Below are 20,584 nucleotides of genomic sequence, written 5' to 3' on the forward strand. Positions count from 1 at the left end.
AGGTAAGAGACAGAACTAGTCTGTTTGGTAACATCGCTAACAGACCAGACACTAACTAGAGGTAAGAGACAGAACTAGTCTGTTTGGTAACATCGCTAATAGACCAGACGCTAACTAGAGGTAAGAGACAGAACTAGTCTGTTTGGTAACATCGGTAACAGACCAGACACTAACTAGAGGTAAGAGACAGAACTAGTCTGTTTGGTAACATCGCTAATAGACCAGACGCTAACTAGAGGTAAGAGACAGAACTAGTCTGTTTGGTAACATCGCTAACAGACCAGATGCTAACTAGAGGTAAGAGACAGAACTAGTCTGTTTGGTAAAATTGCTAACAGACCAGACACTAACTAAAGTATATTAATCTAAAGTGGAAGTTGGGAGAGTTATATTTGAGTGTTTCAGTGAAACGTGAGGGAGGCCCCGCTCTCTCGCTTTCCCAGATGCTTAGTTTATTTCATTCCGATCTCCTTTGCATTATTGTAGCCTTTTCTGTAGCCTGTCAACTATGTGTCTGTCTATCCCTGTTCTCTCCTCTCCGCACAGGTCATACAAACGCTTCACACGGCGTGGCTGCTGCCACTCTAATCTGGTGGTCCCTGCGCGCACGACCCACATGGAGTTCCAGGTCTCCGGTAGCATCTGGAACTGCCGTTCTGCCGCCAACAAGGCAGAGTTCATCTCAGCCTATGCCACCCTCCAGTCCCTCGACTTCTTGCCGATGACGGAAACATGGATTACCACAGAAAACACTGCTACTCCTACTGCTCTTTCCTCGTCTGATCATGTGTTCTCGCATACCCCGAGAGCATCTGGTCAGCGCGGCGGTGGCACAGGAATCCTCATCTCTCCCAAGTGGACATTCTCTCTTTTCCCCCTGACCCATCTGTCTCCTCATTTGAATTCCATGCTGTCACAGTCACTAGCCCATTCAAGCTTAACATCCTTGTCATTTATCGCCCTCCAGGTTCCCTTGGAGAGTTCATCAATGAGCTTGCCTTGATAAGTTCCTTTCCTGAGGATGGCTCAATCCTCACAGTTCTGGGTGACTTTAACCTCCCTATGTCTGCCTTTGACTCATTTCTTTCTGCCTCCTTCTTTCCACTCCTTTCCTCTTTTGACCTCACCCTCACACTGTCCCCCCCTACTCACAAGGCAGGCAATACGCTTGACCTCATCTTTACTAGATGCTGTTCTTCTACTAATCTGCAACTCCCCTCCAAGTCTCCGACCACTACTTCATATCCTTTTCTCTCTCGCTCTCCTCCAACACTACTCACTCTGCCCCTACTCAGATGGTAATGTGCCATCGCAATCTTCACTCTCTCTCTCTCCCGCTACTCTCTCCTCTTCCATCCTATCATCTCTTCCCTCTGCTAAATCATTCTCCCTCCAATCTCCTGATTCTGCCTCCTCAACCCTCCTCTCCTCCCTCTCTGAATCTTTTGACTCTCTATGTCCCCTATCCTCCCGGCCGGCTCGGTCCTCCCCTCCTGCTCCGTGGCTTGACGATTCATTGCGAGCTCAGAGAACAGGGCTCCGGGCAGCCGAGCGGAAATGGAGGAAAACTAGACTCCCTGCGGACCTGTCATCTTTCCACTCCCTCCTCTCTACATTCTCTTCCTCCGTTTCTGCTGCTAAAGCCACTTTCTACCACTCTAAATTTCAAGCCTCTGCCTCTAACCCTAGGAAGCTCTTTGCCACCTTCTCCTCCCTGCTGAATCCTCCTCCTCCCCCTCCGTCCTCCCTCTCTGTGGATGACTTCGTCAACCATTTTGAAAAGAAAGTTGACGACATCCAATCCTCATTTATTAAGTCAAATGACACCGCTGGTCCTGCTCACACTGCCCTACCCTATGCTTTGACTTCTTTCTCCCCTCTCTCTCCAGATGAAATCTTACGACTTGTGACTGCAGGCCACCCAACAACCTGCCCGCTTGACCCTATCCCCTCCTCTCTTCTCCAGACCATTTCCGGAGACCTTCTCCCTTATCTCACCTCGCTCATCAACTCATCCTTGTCCACTGGCTATGTCCCTTCCATCTTCAAGAAAGCGAGAGTTGCACCCCTCCTCAAAAAACCTACACTCGATCCCTCCGATGTCAACAACTACAGACCAGTATCCTTTCTTTCTTTTCTCTCCAAAACTCTTGAGCGTGCCGTCTATAGCCAACTCTCCTGCTATCTCTCTCAGAATGACCTTCTTGATCCAAACCAGTCAGGTTTCAAGACTGGTCATTCAACTGAGATTGCTCTTCTCTGTGTCACGGAGGCTCTCCCCACTGCTAAAGCTAACTCTCTCTCTCCTCTGCTCTCATCCTTCTAGACCTATCTGCTGCCTTTGATACTGTGAACCATCAGATCCTCGTCTCCGCCACATGCTCTCACCACTGGTGTCCCCAGGGCTCAGTTCTAGGCCCTCTCCTATTCTCTCTATACACCAAGTTACTTAGCTCTGTCAAATCCTTACATGGTCTCTCCTATCATTGCTACGCAGACGACACACAATTAATCTTCTCCTTTCTCCCTTCTGATAACCAGATAGCGAATCGCATCTCTGCATGTCTGGCAGACATATCAGTGTGGATCTCGGATCACCACCTCAAGCTGAACCTCGGCAAGACGGAGCTGCTCTTCCTCCCAGGGAAGGACTGCCCGCTCCATGATCTCGCCATCACGGTTGACAACTCCGTTGTGTCCTCCTCCCAGAGTGCAAAGAACCTTGGCGTGACCCTGGACAACACCCTGTCGTTCTTCGCTAACATCAAAGCGGTGACCCGATCCTGTAGGTTCATGCTCTACAGCATTCGCAGAGTATGATCCTACCTTACACAGGAAGCGGCACAGGTCCTAATCCAGGCACTTGTCATCTCCCCGTCTGGATTACTGCAACTCGCTGTTGGCTGGGCTCCTGCCTGTGCCATTAAACCCCTACAACTCATCCAGAACGCTGCAGCCCGTCTTGTGTTCAACCTTCCCATGTTCTCTCACGTCACCCCGCTCCTCCGCACACTCCACTGGCTTCCAGTTGAAGCTTGAATCTGCTACAAGACCATGGTGCTTGCCTACTGAGCTGTGATGGGAATGGCACCTCCTTAACATCAGGCTATGATCAGTCCCTACACCCAAACGAGGGCATTGCGTCCTTCCACCTCTGGCCTGCTGGTCCCCCTACCTCTGCGGAAGCACAGTTCCCGCTCAGCCCAGTCAAAACTGTTCGCTGCTCTGGCACACCAATGGTGGAACAAGCTCCCTCACAACACCAGGACAGCGGTGTCACTGACCACCTTCCGGAGACACTTGAAACCCTACCTCTTTAAGGAATACCTGGGATAGTATAAAAGTAATCCAGCTACCAGTTTTACACAAAAATACAAAAATAAATATATAAAAAACAAATGAAAATTATAAATATACTCGAAAATGTATAAATTAAAAATTTAGAAAAATATTTTTAAATAAATTGTAAAGTAGTTGTCACACTGGCTATCATAGGGTGAATGCACCAATTTGTAAGTCGCTCTGGATAAGAGCGTCTGCTAAATGACGTAAATGTAAATGTAATGTGTAGCCAACAGTGAAAACATCTAAAAATGTCATGCATCTCATACCATCACACTTGGTTTGCATTAGAAATTCTGATTTGCATGTTCTTTCTATGTGTTAGCATAAGGTCTGAGGCCAGAAATGTCTCAATGTAAACAAATGTGAAACGGAAAACGATATGCCATAATAACAAGTAAAATGTGGGAAACAGGATTTAAAATTGATGAATTGAAAGATTTATCCATTAAATTGTACATTTACCTTTGTGATAAAAAAAAATGCACCAAGAGAAAGACATTATGAGTAGTATAATAAATCCAAAGATTAACCAGGTAGATTATACAAAAAGTTACAATAAATTATGAAAATCAACATTTGGAGTAGAACATAAAATTCACTCTGTTACTATTTATTTTAATTAGAGTAATACAATTTGAGCTAAAATGTCAGATATTATCAATTAGTAATAATCAGACCTGAATTCATTTGTGTATTGATAACAACCTGTTGTTCAATTCCCATCATTAGAAACATTTTATTAGAAGATAAAAAATAACAAAATCATAAAAAATAACAGGACCAAGTAAACAATTAAGGACATAATTAATACAGGAAAGGATAGAAATTGTATATTTAGTTCAGGTTTATCAAAATGAGCACTATATCTGAAAGAGAGCAAATACGTTGTATTTGAAAGGCCTACAATGCACACATTTCCATTCCATGTCCAGGAGTTATAATATAATATGCCATTTAGCAGACGCTTTTATCCAAAGCGACTTACAGTCATGTGTGCATACATTTTTTAAGTATGGGTGGTCCCGGGGATCAGAACCCACTACCCTGGCGTTACAAGAGCCATGCTCTACCAATTGAGCTACAGAGGACCATATTCGATAGTTGAATTCAAATCCTTCCAGAAACTCTGAAATAATAATATTTTGTTCATATAATTGTTGATAACCAAAACGGCACCAGAACTTGTTCTTGTTCTTGTACTTTTCTCTCTTTTACACATATTGGCACTTACAACATTTTCATATAGAAATTTATATTTTTTTCATGCAGAATTTCACGAATTTAGTCATTTTTGTAATGTACATTTACTTTTTTAAAATGTGTTTTATAAAAATGGCTGTTCAAACATGTGTACCATTCTTAGATGTTACACATCGTTTTGGGCAAACATTTTAATACATTGTTGTTGTTTTTATTGTCAGATTCTGCGATTCAGATTACTGAAATACCTAGCCTTTGTCCTTAAACTCTTAGTCTGGTAGGCTATCCCTTATTGTGAATTTAAGTTTCATAAACATAACATCCGTTAATTTGTTTTTTAAATCTACTTTTAGATTCTTCTTCATCCAAAACTTGATGCTTGATAGCTACCCAAACACTGTTGGATAATCAAACAACTTTTGATCTTAATCGAATCTTTCCTACAACAGGACTAGCTTTTTTGAAAAACATGTAGACTATTCGATTGTGAATTGTATGGTTTACTATTCACACTATGTATTTCACTGCATTGATTAGTGCATCCTAGAGATTCAATCCCAAGCAACCACCAGATGACACAAGAGAGCAACACCTTTCATGTAAATTCCACATTCTGAAATTAAATAGATACCCAGGCCTACCTAATGCTGTCAAGGTCTAAAAAAGAAACTACACATCGAAAGAAACAAACACAGTCAAGACACACAACTGAACAATATTGAAGTATCTAATATTGACAAAGGCTTTTTTTGGGGGGAGAAAAATAATAGAAAATATATTGCTGCCTATTTCCAATCGGCTACACACTAACGACTGTACTAGGCTGTCTATCAATGTAATTAAATTAACACTAGATGGTGCTACGCTGTTACCTATATCAACATGACTGCACTGAGTTCCTAGAGCAACACTCACTGTTCCATGTTGGCGCTATTTGTACAGGCATCCAATCAGCCACGAGAGTAGCAGCAGGTGAGGCTGCGCCAACACCGGAGAGGCAGAGGCATTATGGCTGGACACATCGCAGCTGGTAGCTGCAAACAGCTTAGACAATATACATTAGACTAGTATCGATACAAACTACCCTCTCCATCTTTCCTCAGGAACTGATAGCCTATCCATCAGTAGCTATATTCTCGGCAATGGTGAACAATAGGTAAGCTAAACCGCTGCAAATGTGTTCCCCCACTTCTTTCTAAGGCCTAATGTTCTGCAACTAATTAACCATAAACGTTATGCAAGTATGCCTTGGACCAGGCAACGCAGAGACTGGAGAGGGGGTCATATGAGCCAAAGCTAGATTCTGTTACAATAATGAAAAATATTAGATTTATTTCATATTCTTCCGGTACTTATAGGCTTTATAATCCATGCCGATTAGCTAGCATCAAACAGTTTGTTACCATGTGGACATTCTTACCTAAATTCTATTTAAATTCATTAGGCTATACTTTCTAAAAGGCTATATCCCGAAGATGGAGGGAGAGGCAATAGGCAAAACAGCTGCGAAACCAAAGACAGTGCAGGATGAAGATAGGCTAAAATTGCTTCTCAATAGAAATCCCTGATCACACTTGTAGGCGATGTCATGGCGACCTTAGCTCGCTAAGCTCATGCGCAGAAAGACGTTTAACGGTCGTCTCGCGCCGACATGCGCATGTGCAGACCGTCAATCGACGGCACTGCTTCGATATAAGGTTGTTTTTTACGAAAAAATGAAAACCTGTCGAGTTTGTCACTTTCACGAGGTTGGAATAATGACATATTCATTTACTTAAGACATTGGTTCGAATCTAGGTTGTACCTTTAGATTTCGAGAAAATTAACAAATAAGGAATAATTTTGTACATCTTTCATTGACTTCGCAAACCCCAAACCCAGGCCTTGTCTGTTTCGCAAGCGTTCCCGGAAGTCTCGCGATGTTGTGCCTCTGGGTTTAGAAACTCTATGGCGAAACTCAGTCTCCAGTCGCTGAGTTGAGATATTAACCCTGCCAGACCGCTACATTGCTTGATTGAGGCCTTCGACACCGGGCACTAGATGGCGTTCATCCTTATTGAATTGTACAATATATATTTTTAATAATGCATGGTCAATTTCCCTAGGTTACCCTTGGGGGGAGTAATTTATTATATGCTATAGTTGATATGAATGGGGAAACGGTGGAATCTGTATATTTCTACAGTTCATACATTTACTTTCAGTTATCTTGGGCATTCAACAACTGGTTGATGAAAGTGCACCCTCTTCAATGACATCCCAAGTGCAGGAGGCTAATGTGTAGTCTAGATGCAAGACATTCTCGATGCATTCTGGGCCTATTTAATAAACATCCCTGCTCTTCTTCACAGATATTCAGGGGAGTGACCGAGGGGGACAACCTCAAATAAATGCGTCACGGTCCACCATGCCTCAGATTATTCTGAAATAAGAAACTGTTAAAATCATTATGAATGCGACACGTTTTTATATGGGGAGTGTAACTCAATCCAGTCCAATCCAATAAAAGCTGCTTTGTGTGAGTGTGTTTGAGAGTAGTGTGTGCGTGTGTGTGTGTGTGTGTGTGTGTGTGTGTGTGTGTGTGTGTGTGTGTGTGTGTGTGTGTGTGTGTGTGTGTGTGTGTGTGTGTGTGTGTGTGTGTGTGTGTGTGTGTGTGTGTGTTTGGTTTTCAGCTGTGTGACAGGAGTTTTTTTTTCAAGGCCACCATTGTTTTTAGTTCCACTAATGAGAATCCGATAGTATGCTACACTGAACAAAGAATTATAAAATGCAACATGCAACAATTTCAAAGGTTTTACTGAATTACAGTTCATATAAGGAAAACATTTAATTGAAATAAATTCATTAGGCCTAATCTATGGATTTCACATGACTGGGAATATAGATATGCATCTGTTGGTCACAGATACCTTTAAAAAAAAAGGGTAGGGGCCGTGGATCAGAAAACCAGTCAGTATCTGGTGTGACCACCATTTGCCTCATGCAGCGCAACACATCTCCCTTCATAGAGTTGATCAGGCTGTTGATTGTGGCCTGTTGAATGTTGTCCCACTCCTCTTCAATGGCTGTGTGAAGTTGCTGGATATTGGTGGGAACTGGAACACGCTGTCAGTCAGGTCAAGACCCTGGTGAGGGGATGACTGAGCATGCAGATGAGGATGGTTTCTGACAGTTTGTGCAGAAATTATTTGGTTTGTGCAAACCCACCAGTTTCATCAGCTGTCCGGGTGGCTGGTCTCAGACGATCCCGCTGATGAAGAAGCCGGATGTGGAGGTCCTGGGCTGGTGGTCTGCACGTGGTCTGCAGGTTGTGAGGCCAGTTGGACGTACTGCCAAATTCTCAAACGACATTAGTGGTAGAGAAATGGTAGAGAAATTAACATTAACTTCTCTGGAAACAGCTCTGTGGACATTCCTCAGTCAGCATGCCAATTGCACACTCCCTCAAAACTTGAGCTATCAGAGGCATTGTGTTGTGTGACAAAACTGCACATTATAGAGTGGCCTTTTATTGGCCTCAGTACAAGGTGCACCTGTGTAATGATCATGCTGTTTAATCAGCTTCTTGATATGCCACACCTGTCAGGTGGAGGAACTATCTTGACAAAAGAGAAATGCTCACTAACAGGGATGTAAATTATTATTATTATTATTATGTAAAGAAATTTGTGCCAAAAAAATTTGATAAATAAGCTTTTTGTGCCTATGGAAAATTTCTGGGATCTTTTATTTCAGCTCATGAGGACATGGGACCAACACTTTACATGTTGCGTTTATATTTTTGTTCAGTATGTTTGAGACTTAGTTATTCTACCATATGGTTTAAATAGATTAATTGTCCAATATTTAATTTCCCTTTCATTTGTTTCAACATAACGTTTTTAATATCCATAATCTGATTTATTGGGCACAGTGTATTTCAAAACTTGACGGACTAAAGATTTAAACCTAAGATATAACCTCATTGAGCTCAGCAGTTTAGCCAAGCGGTAGCCTCAGAGAACACCAATAGTTTAACATGCACCAAAATAAAAGGTCCACAATCTTCATTTGATTCCACATTGCGAATTTCTCTACCTTTATTTAAAATCGAATCATTCGTTCCCCGTTTCACTATCTCGACCTGCTAATGCATTGGAAGAGATCAACATGAGCCAGAGGAACCCTCGGCGTCCTCTGTTAACCCCCTAACGTTAATCCTTGCCTCTCTTCCATCAATGCCCGGGCCCCTCCCAGCCCTCACTTTGAATGGAAAAAATTTCCTGATTATCACCATACATTATAAGGACCCCAATATCACTCGGAAAGGATCTCAGATTATCGGAAAGGGTTACAAGATTAGGCAATACAATCGACATTTGGCAAAACTATATGGATGTAGAGCCCATTTTAGCATGGTTTTTCTCACAAAACTGTTAAAAAAAGAGACATTCGATCTAAATATAATGTGTACAATCTGATTATGATATATTTATACTTTACATTGTAGTTTAAACAGTTAAATTGTAGTTTTCTACATTACTTAGAGTTGTTAATGTTGGTAGCAGCCTAATGATTTTTTGAGCAATGTGAACCTTGTTGGCACTCAAAAGCTAGACTGCAAAAAAAGTGCTCAATGGTAGAAAATGGAATGAAACCCAATGAACTCGATAAAATTAAATGAGAGAGAGAGAGAGAGAGAGAGAGAGAGAGAGAGAGAGAGAGAGAGAGGCTCTCCGGTGGCCTCGGCATTTCTGGTTGAAAAGCGTTAAGAACTGAGAAGTACCAAGCACATTACCAATTATGCATGGCTACTTTCACCTCATAACTGTGACTATACATGGGCTGATTATGTTTTACCCTCTGTCCTCACCGTTTATATCTTGCACACAACACATAAGGGCTATAGTCTGAGTTTTCTGTTTCCAAATCCTCCTCAATCTTTCCCAATAGGCGCTGACTCAGTTGGATGCGTTTATCCCCAAATGATACCTGAGAAAATAACTGCTTCGGTAACATCTGATACGGCTGCTGCCTGGTATTCTGGCCTAATGTTCCACGCTGCGTTTGTGCTGAGCTCCTATTCCTCTCATATTCTGCATCTTCACAAACACAACTTGAAGGCGGGTTGAAGTGTGAGGTGGGGGGCTGGGGTCCATCAGGGAATTCCTGCAGCAGTGTGGGCGTGTTTACATGGTATTGGGAGTATTTCTCCCCCACTCCCCTTCATGAAGAATTCCCCTAACCTTCGCCCTGGCTAACCTCTGTGTTTTGAACCCTCTGTCATGTTATTTATGACATGGTCTAATTATCGGGGTAATCGTTTTTATTTCGACAATTCTATTATAATATTGTATTAAAACCAGGTGTTATTACGCACGAATAGTCTTTATGCAGCCTGTTAAATGTGTACCATGCAAGGAACACATACGCCTATCTGTGAGATATTTCTGCTTACCTTAACCCTTACCTTAACCATTTTACATTTCAACTTCAATTGGGTAGGGACGTCCTAAGGATCCCGTATCGCACCGACCGAACATAATAGTAGCCAGAAAGCGTGTAAATTGACAGAGTCACGTGAACAGAGCAAGCGAAAACCATAGAAGAATATCCTGAAAATCTATGGGGGGACGTACGGTGGATCATGCACGCTAAAGTATTGTTGCTTGAATTAGAATATTCGGCTGATGCAGAAGAATAAACAATATCAAGACCAGCAGGGCTTAAAATCACCGAAGGTTGGAGCGGAAACTTGGCAGGGAAACATGGCCGAAGGTTATTCTATATTCTATGTATCTCTGCTTAGATTGTCTCTCTGCCGTCCCTCTTTCCTGGGAAAGGAGAAGGGACTGACTGTAGCCTCCGAGATGTTGTTGGGTATCTCTGTCCAATATGTTGTGTTATGTAGCATACCGCCCACGGCGTTTGCTATTTCTATATACTTGAGTTTTTTTGTGCGCTTTTTGCAGAGGTTCATGGGTGACAATGGACACCTGTCCTTTGCGTCAAATACAAAGTTATTTTCCACCCTTGTTGTTAGAAAATTAAAAGTGATGCTGGTGCAGGTGAAGGTTCATAGCTGATATATAAACACTTCAATATCGAAGTTGAAGTAGCCTATGATGGCGATTTATCAGATGCCTGCCCGCTTTGGAAAATAAATACTTTGCATATGAACTGTGGACATGACAGAATACATTTTAGAAGTGGAATAATTTGCCCAAATAAGTTTTACTGAAACGAATGGGAAATGATTTCATTGATGTTTTAACATTGTATTTTCAACTTGCTTTCAGGAGGGGTGGGCAAAGGTGGCGAAAGAGGAGAGGAGCCGGATCGCTTGCAGGGTGGGCAGCAACAGTCCATGCACGGCGCTGGCCACTGCAAGTGGTTCAATGTGCGGATGGGCTTCGGGTTTATATCCATGACTAGTCGTGGGGGAACTCCCGTAGATCCTGCTATGGATGTATTTGTTCACCAAGTAAGTTAAGTTGAACCATCTATGGATACAAATAATCAGCCAATAGATAGTCAAGCTGAAACCTCATGTCTACACGAGCTGGATACAAATTGTCCCACTCCTATACAGGGTGACCACACAGTGCAGGCTATTGGATAGTTTGTATCTCTATCACATATCTCTGAGACACATGCACATTGTTGAGGGGCAGTGGTAACATTGTAACACCTAAGTTGTAGCATCAGGAGTATCATATATTCTGAGTCCTCATGAATGAGCTGTCATTTTAGGATGTCTGTAGGCCTACAGGAAATATTTAACATTTGGAAAATTGTTATAGTAATATAGTTTTGCATTGTAAAAATGGTTGATTGATGAGATGTTAATCGTCATGTTTTATAGACCCAGAAGACAGGAGGAAGGGCCTCTCTATAAGAGGGGGTTTTCTGTAGCCAAAGAAAAGATGGGTGGTGCATGCATGGTGGTGGTCAGGTTAACCATGTGCTTAGAGGCCAACTTCACAACCAGGTTTTGGACATTATTTAACTCCTGTGTGGGCTTTAGACTGTGTATGTTATAGCGCTGGCTTCCTTCACCATCCTGTGCCATGTTGCGAGATTCTATTGACACTTTACAGCCCAATCAGAGCCAGAATTCCATCCAATACACAAAAAAATTGCCACATTTTAGGTGTGCTTGATTTAGCTTGCCCAATCCCCGCCCCGTGCGGATCAGTTGGATCTTGTAATGCCAGGGTTGTGGGTTAGATTCCCACGGGACCAGTACGAAAATGTATGCACTTACTACTGTAAGTTGCTCTGGATAAGAGTGTCTGCTAAATGACTAAAATGTAAATGTAGTAGGATTTGCTTGGGCAGCATAGGCTTGGGGAGTGGTGTGGTGGGGGACATAGTGTATGATGCGATAAGAGACTGGCTGGAGTGGATCCTTGGTTATGACCGCCCATCAGTCCATCTCATCTCACTGTGTGTTTGGCAGGCTCCTCCCCTTCCTTCCAGGGCTAATACCAGTCTTTGTTTCTTCCCTCTTCCTGGTTGGTTTTTTTTCCCTCAAAAGAAAATAAAAAAAATTGCTACCTACTTGTGTTCACATGACTTCCTCCTTACAGTGAGTCATCTGTTGATAGAGGGACTGAAACTAGAGTAGACTGATTTCATGGCACAGCTGATGAAAATGCATATGACGACAGTGCAGCTAACTGCTAACCGAACACTGTTGGAGCAATACAGTTGCAGTATGTTATCTGTCTGGTGTGCTGACCACTGCTTCGTTTGATGTTGAATCACTGTCTCCATGGGCTTGAGACTCTGCAATTACAATTAATTTTAACTGGGTACATGAGACTGATTTCTGGGAATGTTTCACAAATTTACGTGGATTTATATACTGTAGGTTCCCTTGCATGGCTTGAATGTGACTAACAAATGAGGGCAACATGATGCCTCTGTAGAGAGGACTGTGGAGAGACCACATATGGATTTGTAGAATGTCCTGAAGTACGCTTACAAGTGGGGGAATTGCTCTCTTAAACTGGGAATATGTTGAATCTGTTGACGATGAAACATTTGAAGCTCAACAAATGCCTGTGGTAGATTCAGGAGTTAAACTAGCTGAGGCCTGACCCAGCCTGAACTCTAGGGTTTTGTCATTTTTTCTACATGTCTGTCCTCTCCAACCCTCTCATTCATATCACGTTTCTCTCAATCAAGCCGTCCAGTGGCAAAAGCTTCTCCACTATTGGAAGAGCTAGTAAATAGACACTGTGCTGAAAAAATTAAATTAAAAGTACTGTATATACCCCGCACCCCTTCCTCTTTCTCATGTCCCTCCTTTCTCCTTGATCTCTTTTTCTGCTTTCCCTTCTCTTCTATGCCCTTTTTAATTCCCACATTTAGGCCGATTTACACCTCCCCAATCGAAAACAGGCTAAATGGCTGCTGTGCTGGGTTGGTCTGTGGTAGCCCAGAGTTTAGGTGGCTCCAGCATGGTAACAGAGAGCTGGGCTGAGGGCTGATGGCTCAGATATGTCAGGAGGAGGACAAGGTGTCTGGAGCAGAGAATCCCATTCCCTTTGGGAGCCTGAACCTATATGCTTTGACTTCTGTTGAAACTCAAATCAGTGACTGCGAGTGACTAGTAGAAATATGGGCTAGATGAGTTTTGTTGGCCTCTGTAAAGATGAACTAGGGTTAAGTTTAGTTGCATGTTGTTTCATCAGGATTCATGAGTTATTCCGCAATAATTTACGTTACTGTAAACATAACTTTCACAGAAGTCAAATAATGTTTGTTTTAATCAGTGGTATCCCCTTTGTGTATTAGAAAAAGTTATTATGTATTGTGAACTGGGGATAAATTGGCTTAATTATTGCTGTTGTTGAGGTAACAGTAGCTGTAAATGCATGAATTAATTTTGTAAACATTTATTTTGGGCAAGATCAATGAAAATGTAATTAGATGTAAAATAGTAAAAGTTAATAGTAAAAGTTGTTTCAAAAAAATATCCTAATTGAGAGATTATTAGGATATTATTTGAATATATTCAAAACCTAAATTATCTGTGTAATAGTATTACCATTTATATACTGTTTATATACTATATATGCCTACTATTTACATTTTTATAATAAAATAATTGTGAAATAGTATTTGCTATTTGGAAATTGTGTTTTTCTTTGATGGATGAAATTTATTTAAAAAAACTCATGAACCTCAAACAAGCAATGATTATTATTTGACACATGAATAGATCGTACATACAATTATGTTTCTAACAAATAAGGAAAGGGAACCAACTGTTTTAAAGTTTCACAAACAGTAAGATATGATTTAGTTTTTTATACATATTTTATACCTGTAAAAAGTATGATTTTGTATTTTATAATGGGATAAGAGTGATGATAATAGTAGGAATTATAATATATTTGTTATTGCAAGTTTATATTCAACAAATGCATTTTTTACACCAAAATCCTTTGTTTCACTTGCCATTAAATAATTGTAGAAACATTTTGTGATCTATATTAACTGAATGCCTAAGATTCCAATGACTGAGTTCACAGATCACCATGTAAGACTAAAACTGACCTTTTCTTACTGGCACTGACTTTGCTGATAGCTGCTTTATTGAGGAAAGTTTTACATTTTAGTCATTTAACAGACGCTCTTATCCAGAGCGACTTACAGTTAGTGAGTGCTTACATTTTTTTTTTTCATACTGGCCCCCCCGTGGGAATCGAACCCACAACCCTGGCGTTGCAAGCGCCATGCTCTACCAACTGAGCTACACGGGGCTACATTTTACTTACTACGAATGTGAGATGTGGTTTTCGTACCTAGCTACGTTAAGATGAATGCATTAAGTGTAAGTTGCTCTGGATAAGAGCGTCTGCTAAAATACTAAAATGTAAATGTTACACCAACATTACCTAGTTTTCTACTTCTTATTAACAATATCCTGCTCAAAGGACAGCTATTCCCTGTCCTGTGGCTCTGTGGGTCTGTGTAAAGATAAAAAAATTCCCTCAAAGAAGTGAAGAGATTGTGGGTCTATTCTGGAAAGTGTGGTGTTCTGCTGTAGTGTGCTAAGGTCAATCTGAATCATTTGGTATAGTAAGTGAATCAATGTGCTCAGTCCACAGCGACAGACCCAGGGAATGGCAGGGAGCAAGTGACTGTAGGGATCAGCCATTAGGACGGCTATGTCAGTCTTTACCATACAAGTAATCTTCAAGCACATATTTGGATACATGGTAGCAAGTTATCAAATGTGATGTAGATGGATGAATATGAGATTGATTGAGACCTAGGTGGAGAGGTGGGTTGATTTAGTTTTGCTGCATGTGACTAGACCATGAGATCCCTGTATAACCTGTGTCCTCTTCTCCCTATCCGGCCCCTGTCCTATCCTCCTTCTATCCCAGAGCAAACTGCACATGGAGGGCTTCCGCAGCCTGCGGGAGGGAGAGCCACTAGAGTTCACCTTCCAGAGGTCCCCCAGGGGCCTGGAGTCTGTACGGGTCACGGGCCCCGAGGGAGGCCCCTGCTCGGGCAGTGAGTGGAGGCAGAAACCCAAGCCCCCGGCCCAACCGCAGAAATGGAAGTCAAAGGGAGGCCGGTGAGTGGACCATAGAAATATAATTACTAGAACAGACTTTCCTTTCAATTCAATGTTCTGTTATGGGTGAAAATGGAGTGATTAAGACCTGCTACAGCAGGAAGGGAATTGAGACTGAGACTGGCAACAGAACAGACAATGATGTTGATGGGAATGGGGTAGTACAGTGATCATTAGTGGTGTATTTGGTGTGTGTGTGTGTGTCTGTGGGTTTGTGTGTGCATGTCACTTGCATGTGTGTGTGCATTGATGTAATCTATTTTGCAGGAGCTGCATGTTTGTATTTACCTGTGTATGATTCAGAGGTTCTGTGTGGATTATACCTGCTGCATTATTTACACTATGTAATAGGTAAACATTTGTACGGGTTCTGTTGCATGGTGTTCCTCTAGAGGTCAAATGTACTGTATGATGAGTTTAGTATTAGTAATGAATGTGATTGTGCTGGACCTTTCCTGTGTGGGGGCTGCATTTCCACCCAAACTGTTATTCTATAGGGCTCCAGTTCTGCCATGGTTTTACGGCAATATTGTATGACGTCGGTCTAGTCAGTCGTAAGTGCTACTATTTCTGTGATGGTTGGTTTTGAGGCTCTACTGCTGGCTGCTATTTGCTTTGAATACAGATTTGTCCTTCACTCCACTGACATGGATTGGTGATAGGAACGGCTGTTTTAACAGCTGTTTCCCAACCAGATGCAATGTTGTAATGTATAGCAAATATCACTTTAGACTGAAGAGGAATTCTCAGAAACAGGCATTCTAGTTTATACAGGATTGCTTTTTACTGATCATGTTAGGTGATGTTATATTGCATCATGTTGTGTTATGGTGGATGCTAATTGTATGTACTGAGTTAGGCCTATGCTACATCAATTATGAAATTTATATAACAATGTATACTCGTAATAAAGAGTATACAACCTCTTTTTTTGTGTAGACATTTCATCCTAATTTCCCTCCCCATTGTTATAATGTCAGAGGATCTTTCTTCAAAGGCAGGAATAGAAATATGTTGAGGTCAGTGTGTGTTGACCTCACCCCTGACCTTTCTGGGTCAGTAAAAAAGCTGCTGGTTAGATCCAAGTAGGCAGGTTAAAAACATTTATAAACACTACATTCCCTTTAGTAACATCTACCACCATTTATATTTTTTATTTAATGGATTGATGTATTACAGTGTTACACAGTTAAACTCTTGGCTCCCTGATCTTATAAACATTGACAATATTTGAACATTTTGGAATGTACAAATAAATTGTGCCAACACGTTTCTCTTCACTTGAGTTATTGGTTGACTTGAAAGTCAAACCTCAGCTGATTTGTTGTTCTGTGCAAGTATTAGAAATTATGCAAACATAAAAGTTGTGGGAACTATGTAACCATGTATCTAAACAGTGCCTGCCTATGTGATTGATATGTTATAAAAACATAGATTCTGCAACACTTGAGAAACCTTGACTACTAGCATGGCAGTTTGTCTTGTGAAAACTGGTTATTCGCTCTACCAGCTAGAATGGGAGTCTATGTGGTGGGTTGGGGGAGTGGAGGAGGGGGGTTTGGTAGGTAGCCTCCCAAGTAAGCGAACTAGCGTGGATGAAACCTAAATTCCAATGCCCTTCCCCCTCTCCTTCCCTCCCCTCTCCTCTCCTGTCCCCCCTCGCATGTTCTAATTGAAGATGCCACCGAGAGGGACCCCCAGCAAACCTCCAGCTCAGTCATGAGAAACACTTTGTTTCCACCTGAAAGAGTTAAAACTGCAATATGTAACTTTTTGTGTGACCGACCTGAAATGTAGCCTTATAACATCTGACTGCAAGTTAATAATGTCATAATGATCCTATCTAATTATGATGTGATATCTAATGATCAGGTCTATTGCTAATTAATTGGTATGATTTACTCTTATATTAACCAGTTAATTGAATAGCTTCCTTTTTGAGCCAGTAAAACAGACCATGTGACAGGCCTTTGTTCCCTGTGTGGAGTCCTGCTTTGTTTTGTCCTGTCATCAATGTTTCGCATTGTCATTGTTTCCGCCCGTGAGCAGCTTCTTGGTTATTTATTGCAGGTCTTAGGCCTGAGTTGTTGACATACTGTATTTCTATAGACATTTGGCAGTAAGCTATACATATCAGCACGTGGGCAACTTTGTTATTAAAGTGCATTTTATCAGGGAAAATAATAAGCTATTTTTCTATTTGTTTGATTTGTCTTCTCTTGATGAGAACACATATGAGAAGTATTGTATTTGCATTTGTCGCTTTAGCTGTTTTCTGTTAAAGGTTCAGTATTGGTGTATTCTATGGTGTATTTTATGTGTATTCTATGGTGTATTCTATGTGAGATGCTGCCATCTAAAGGATACATTTGGACCAACAGATTTTGGGAAAATATCATTCAACCAATCTAGTAAGCATGTTATAACTGGATTTGTACCATAATGCATTACATTCTAGAGAAAATGTAATGATATCCCATATAAGAAGTTCTAGGTATTATTATTTTATTTCAGAATAAATACACACTTTAAGCCCTGAAGTTGAAAGAAACTGCTTGTTTGTGAATTGGAATGTGACAAGAATCTCCTCTCTCTGTGTCTCAGATGCTATAACTGTGGAGGACTAGACCACCATGCCAAAGAGTGTGGCCTGCCGCCCCAGCCAAAGAAGTGCCACTACTGCCAAAGCGCGATGCACATGGTGGCCCACTGTCCTCACCGCCCCCCCGGCCCCTTATCTCCCGGCCAGGCCGCAGCCACTCAGGGAAGGCACACTACTGTGGACCAGTACCCCACTACCTCCTCCACCACCTCCTACAGCCCCAGTCTCAGGCATGGAAACAGGCACTCCCAGCCCTCTCAGGACAGTTCCTCCCCCCTCAGCAAGTCCTCCAGCAAGTCCTCCAGCTCTCCGGAAGACCTGGCACAGTACCTGGGGAGATCTGGAGGGCACCACAGGTGGAAACAATCCTGATCCACAGCCATCATGGACGGATGCCACCTCTTAGTATTACCTCTGGTCCAATAAAACCACCTTCCTTCAGTCTGATCAGTCTCCTCCTCACACAGACACATCCTTAGCTATCTCCTGAGCAACCTCAAGCAGATCCACATTTCTAACCAAATGGACAGTCAAGTATCTATTTTACTTCCCCAATCCCTCCCCGACTCTCCCTCTACCAAACTGTGTAAATCTTAGCTACCTCCTGGGCCAACTCAATCCATCTCACATAGATAGACCTATAATCTTAGCTACCTCCTGGGCCAACTCAATCCATCTCCACATAGATAGACCTATAATCTTAGCTACCTCCTGGGCCAACTCAATCCATCTCCCCTACCAAGCTGTACCATGATAGCACCATTGGATCCAAGGGTAAAGCTTCAGCCTCATCTACCTCAGACTGGTAGCACAAGGATGGTCAGTCACTCTTGTGTTTCCATCGCTGAGTCAGATCAAAGTCATGGACATCCGCTCTATTATCTGTTGCAATAAGAAGACAACTGGGAATGAGACTGACACACAAACAACCAAAGCAATCTTTTTCTTTCTTTTTTGATCATTTTCCTCATCTGAACTCTATTGTCCCAAAGCTCAGTCTACTCAAATTCACCATTCACCTGGATTCACCATTCACGTGATCCAACAGGAAGTATTTCTCAGATCTTTCTCTATTTTGGAGAACTACACAGGGCGGTAATGAGCCTTTGTTTTCTCTGTGCATTTTTCATCGGTCGCCAAAGACACCCAAACATACCTATTAGGCTCGGTTTGCCGGACACAGATTAAGTCTAGTCTTAGACTAAAACGCCCTTTCAATGGAGAATCGTGATAAGTCATTGAACGTGCTTTTTAGTCCAGGACTAGACTAGATCTGTGTCTGGGAAACTGTTTCTGACTAAACCAATGCTAATATGATAATTTGTCTGTTCAGGGCAATGAAGAAGTAGCATAAAGTGCCTCCTCATATGGCCTCATTCATCCTCATCAATAAGAATACTGAATGTAAATATTAAGATGTATGTTGAATGCATTTATAAGGACACATGGTTTATGTTTTTTTAACTTTACTCACACAACATCAAGACCATACAGTACTCACTCTCCCACAGGGTACGGCTACACTGACTGACTGTGAAAGGTGTCAGCGGAGCAGTCACTTCTTAATGTGTGTTGACAAATCAAACTTAATCTAATCAAATGACCTTAGTAGGAAGTGTAAGATGACAAATAATCAATGAGGTGAAATGTTTGCCTTCAATCCTTTGATTACTGTGTGACTGAAGGGCATAATACTGCATGAAACAAAGCACTGGGGCCTCCCAAGTGGCTCAGCGGTCTAACCAACGCTTTGAACAAACCGACTGTGTTATTGCGTTTTGGTACACCAGAAGTACATTCATTTCCAATGGAACGCTGCGTTTGCCTTGCAGCATTGCGTTGCAGAGGCAGTTGCAGTGCGTTCTGTGTGGTGCATACGTTGGATTTATCGAACATATGCGTAAACGGGTTGACAGAAATGGTAGCAGAAGGTGAATGTTGAACTTTTGTTGCACACATATCTAGATGATGCTGCATACTATTTTGCACAATGACGCAGTAGGTGTGTTCAAAGCGTAAGGCACTGCATCGCAGGGTTCGATCCCGGGCTGTATCACAACCGGCCTTGATCGGGAGTCCCATAGGGCGGCGCACAATTGGCCCAGTGTCGTCCAGGTTAGGGGAGGGTTTGGCCGGGGGGGCTTTACTTGGCTCATCGCGCTCTAGTGAATCCTTGTGGCGGGCCGGGTGCCTGCAGGCTGACCTCAGTCGTCAGTTCAGTGGTGTTTCCTCCGACACATTGGTGCGGCTGGCTTCTGGGTTAAGATGGCAGGTGTTAAGAAGCGCGGTTTGGCGGGTCATGTTTCGGAGGACGCATGACTCAACCATCGCCACCCATTGGGGAGTTCAGCGATGAGACAAGATCGAAATTGGGGAGAAAAGGGGGGTAAAATACAAAATATAAACAAAGCACTGATATTTTGTATAATGCAGTTATGAATTGAACATCTAGGCTCTACTATGTTTACTGACAGTTAATACGTGTTATAATCATAGATTGTATATATAATCAAACATTAGCACAAACCAAACTAGATTCCTGGAGGCCTCGAATTTTATATTTTCTCTCAGGAGAAAGAATGTTCTCAGGGAACTTACCAAAAAGTTTACTTTTCATTTTGAGGGGAATCATCATCATAGAACTCAATTTGTTTTTGTTTTAAGCAAACCATGTGATATCGAGTTAGTGTTCAACTCTATAGACTTATGTACTGATATTAGTAACTACCTCTGAGTTCTAGGTATACATACTGTTATTATTTCCATGTTACATTGTAAAAGCACCTGGCCACACCTGTCTGAACCTGTGCATTATTGTAAGTGCATACCACCATCTAGTGATCAGTTCTGGTAATTTA

The 20,584-nt window shown here is 42.0% G+C and overlaps 1 protein-coding gene across 1 annotated transcript; it reads left to right on the forward strand.

Annotated features, from left to right (window-relative positions):
• The first annotated feature begins 5,553 nt into the window (after window positions 1-5,553).
• On the forward strand, window positions 5,554-19,556 carry LOC123492618 (protein lin-28 homolog A-like). The gene is made up of 4 exons (XM_045225347.1): window positions 5,554-5,575; window positions 10,824-11,008; window positions 14,931-15,124; window positions 17,729-19,556. Exons 1-4 carry the CDS (start codon window positions 5,554-5,556, stop codon window positions 18,096-18,098), a joined length of 771 nt encoding a protein of 256 aa, XP_045081282.1. The 3' UTR covers window positions 18,099-19,556.
• Window positions 19,557-20,584: the final 1,028 nt, after the last annotated feature.

The sequence above is a fragment of the Coregonus clupeaformis genome, chromosome 15 (genome assembly GCF_020615455.1).
Source record: "Coregonus clupeaformis isolate EN_2021a chromosome 15, ASM2061545v1, whole genome shotgun sequence".
Classification (NCBI taxonomy): domain Eukaryota; kingdom Metazoa; phylum Chordata; class Actinopteri; order Salmoniformes; family Salmonidae; genus Coregonus; species Coregonus clupeaformis.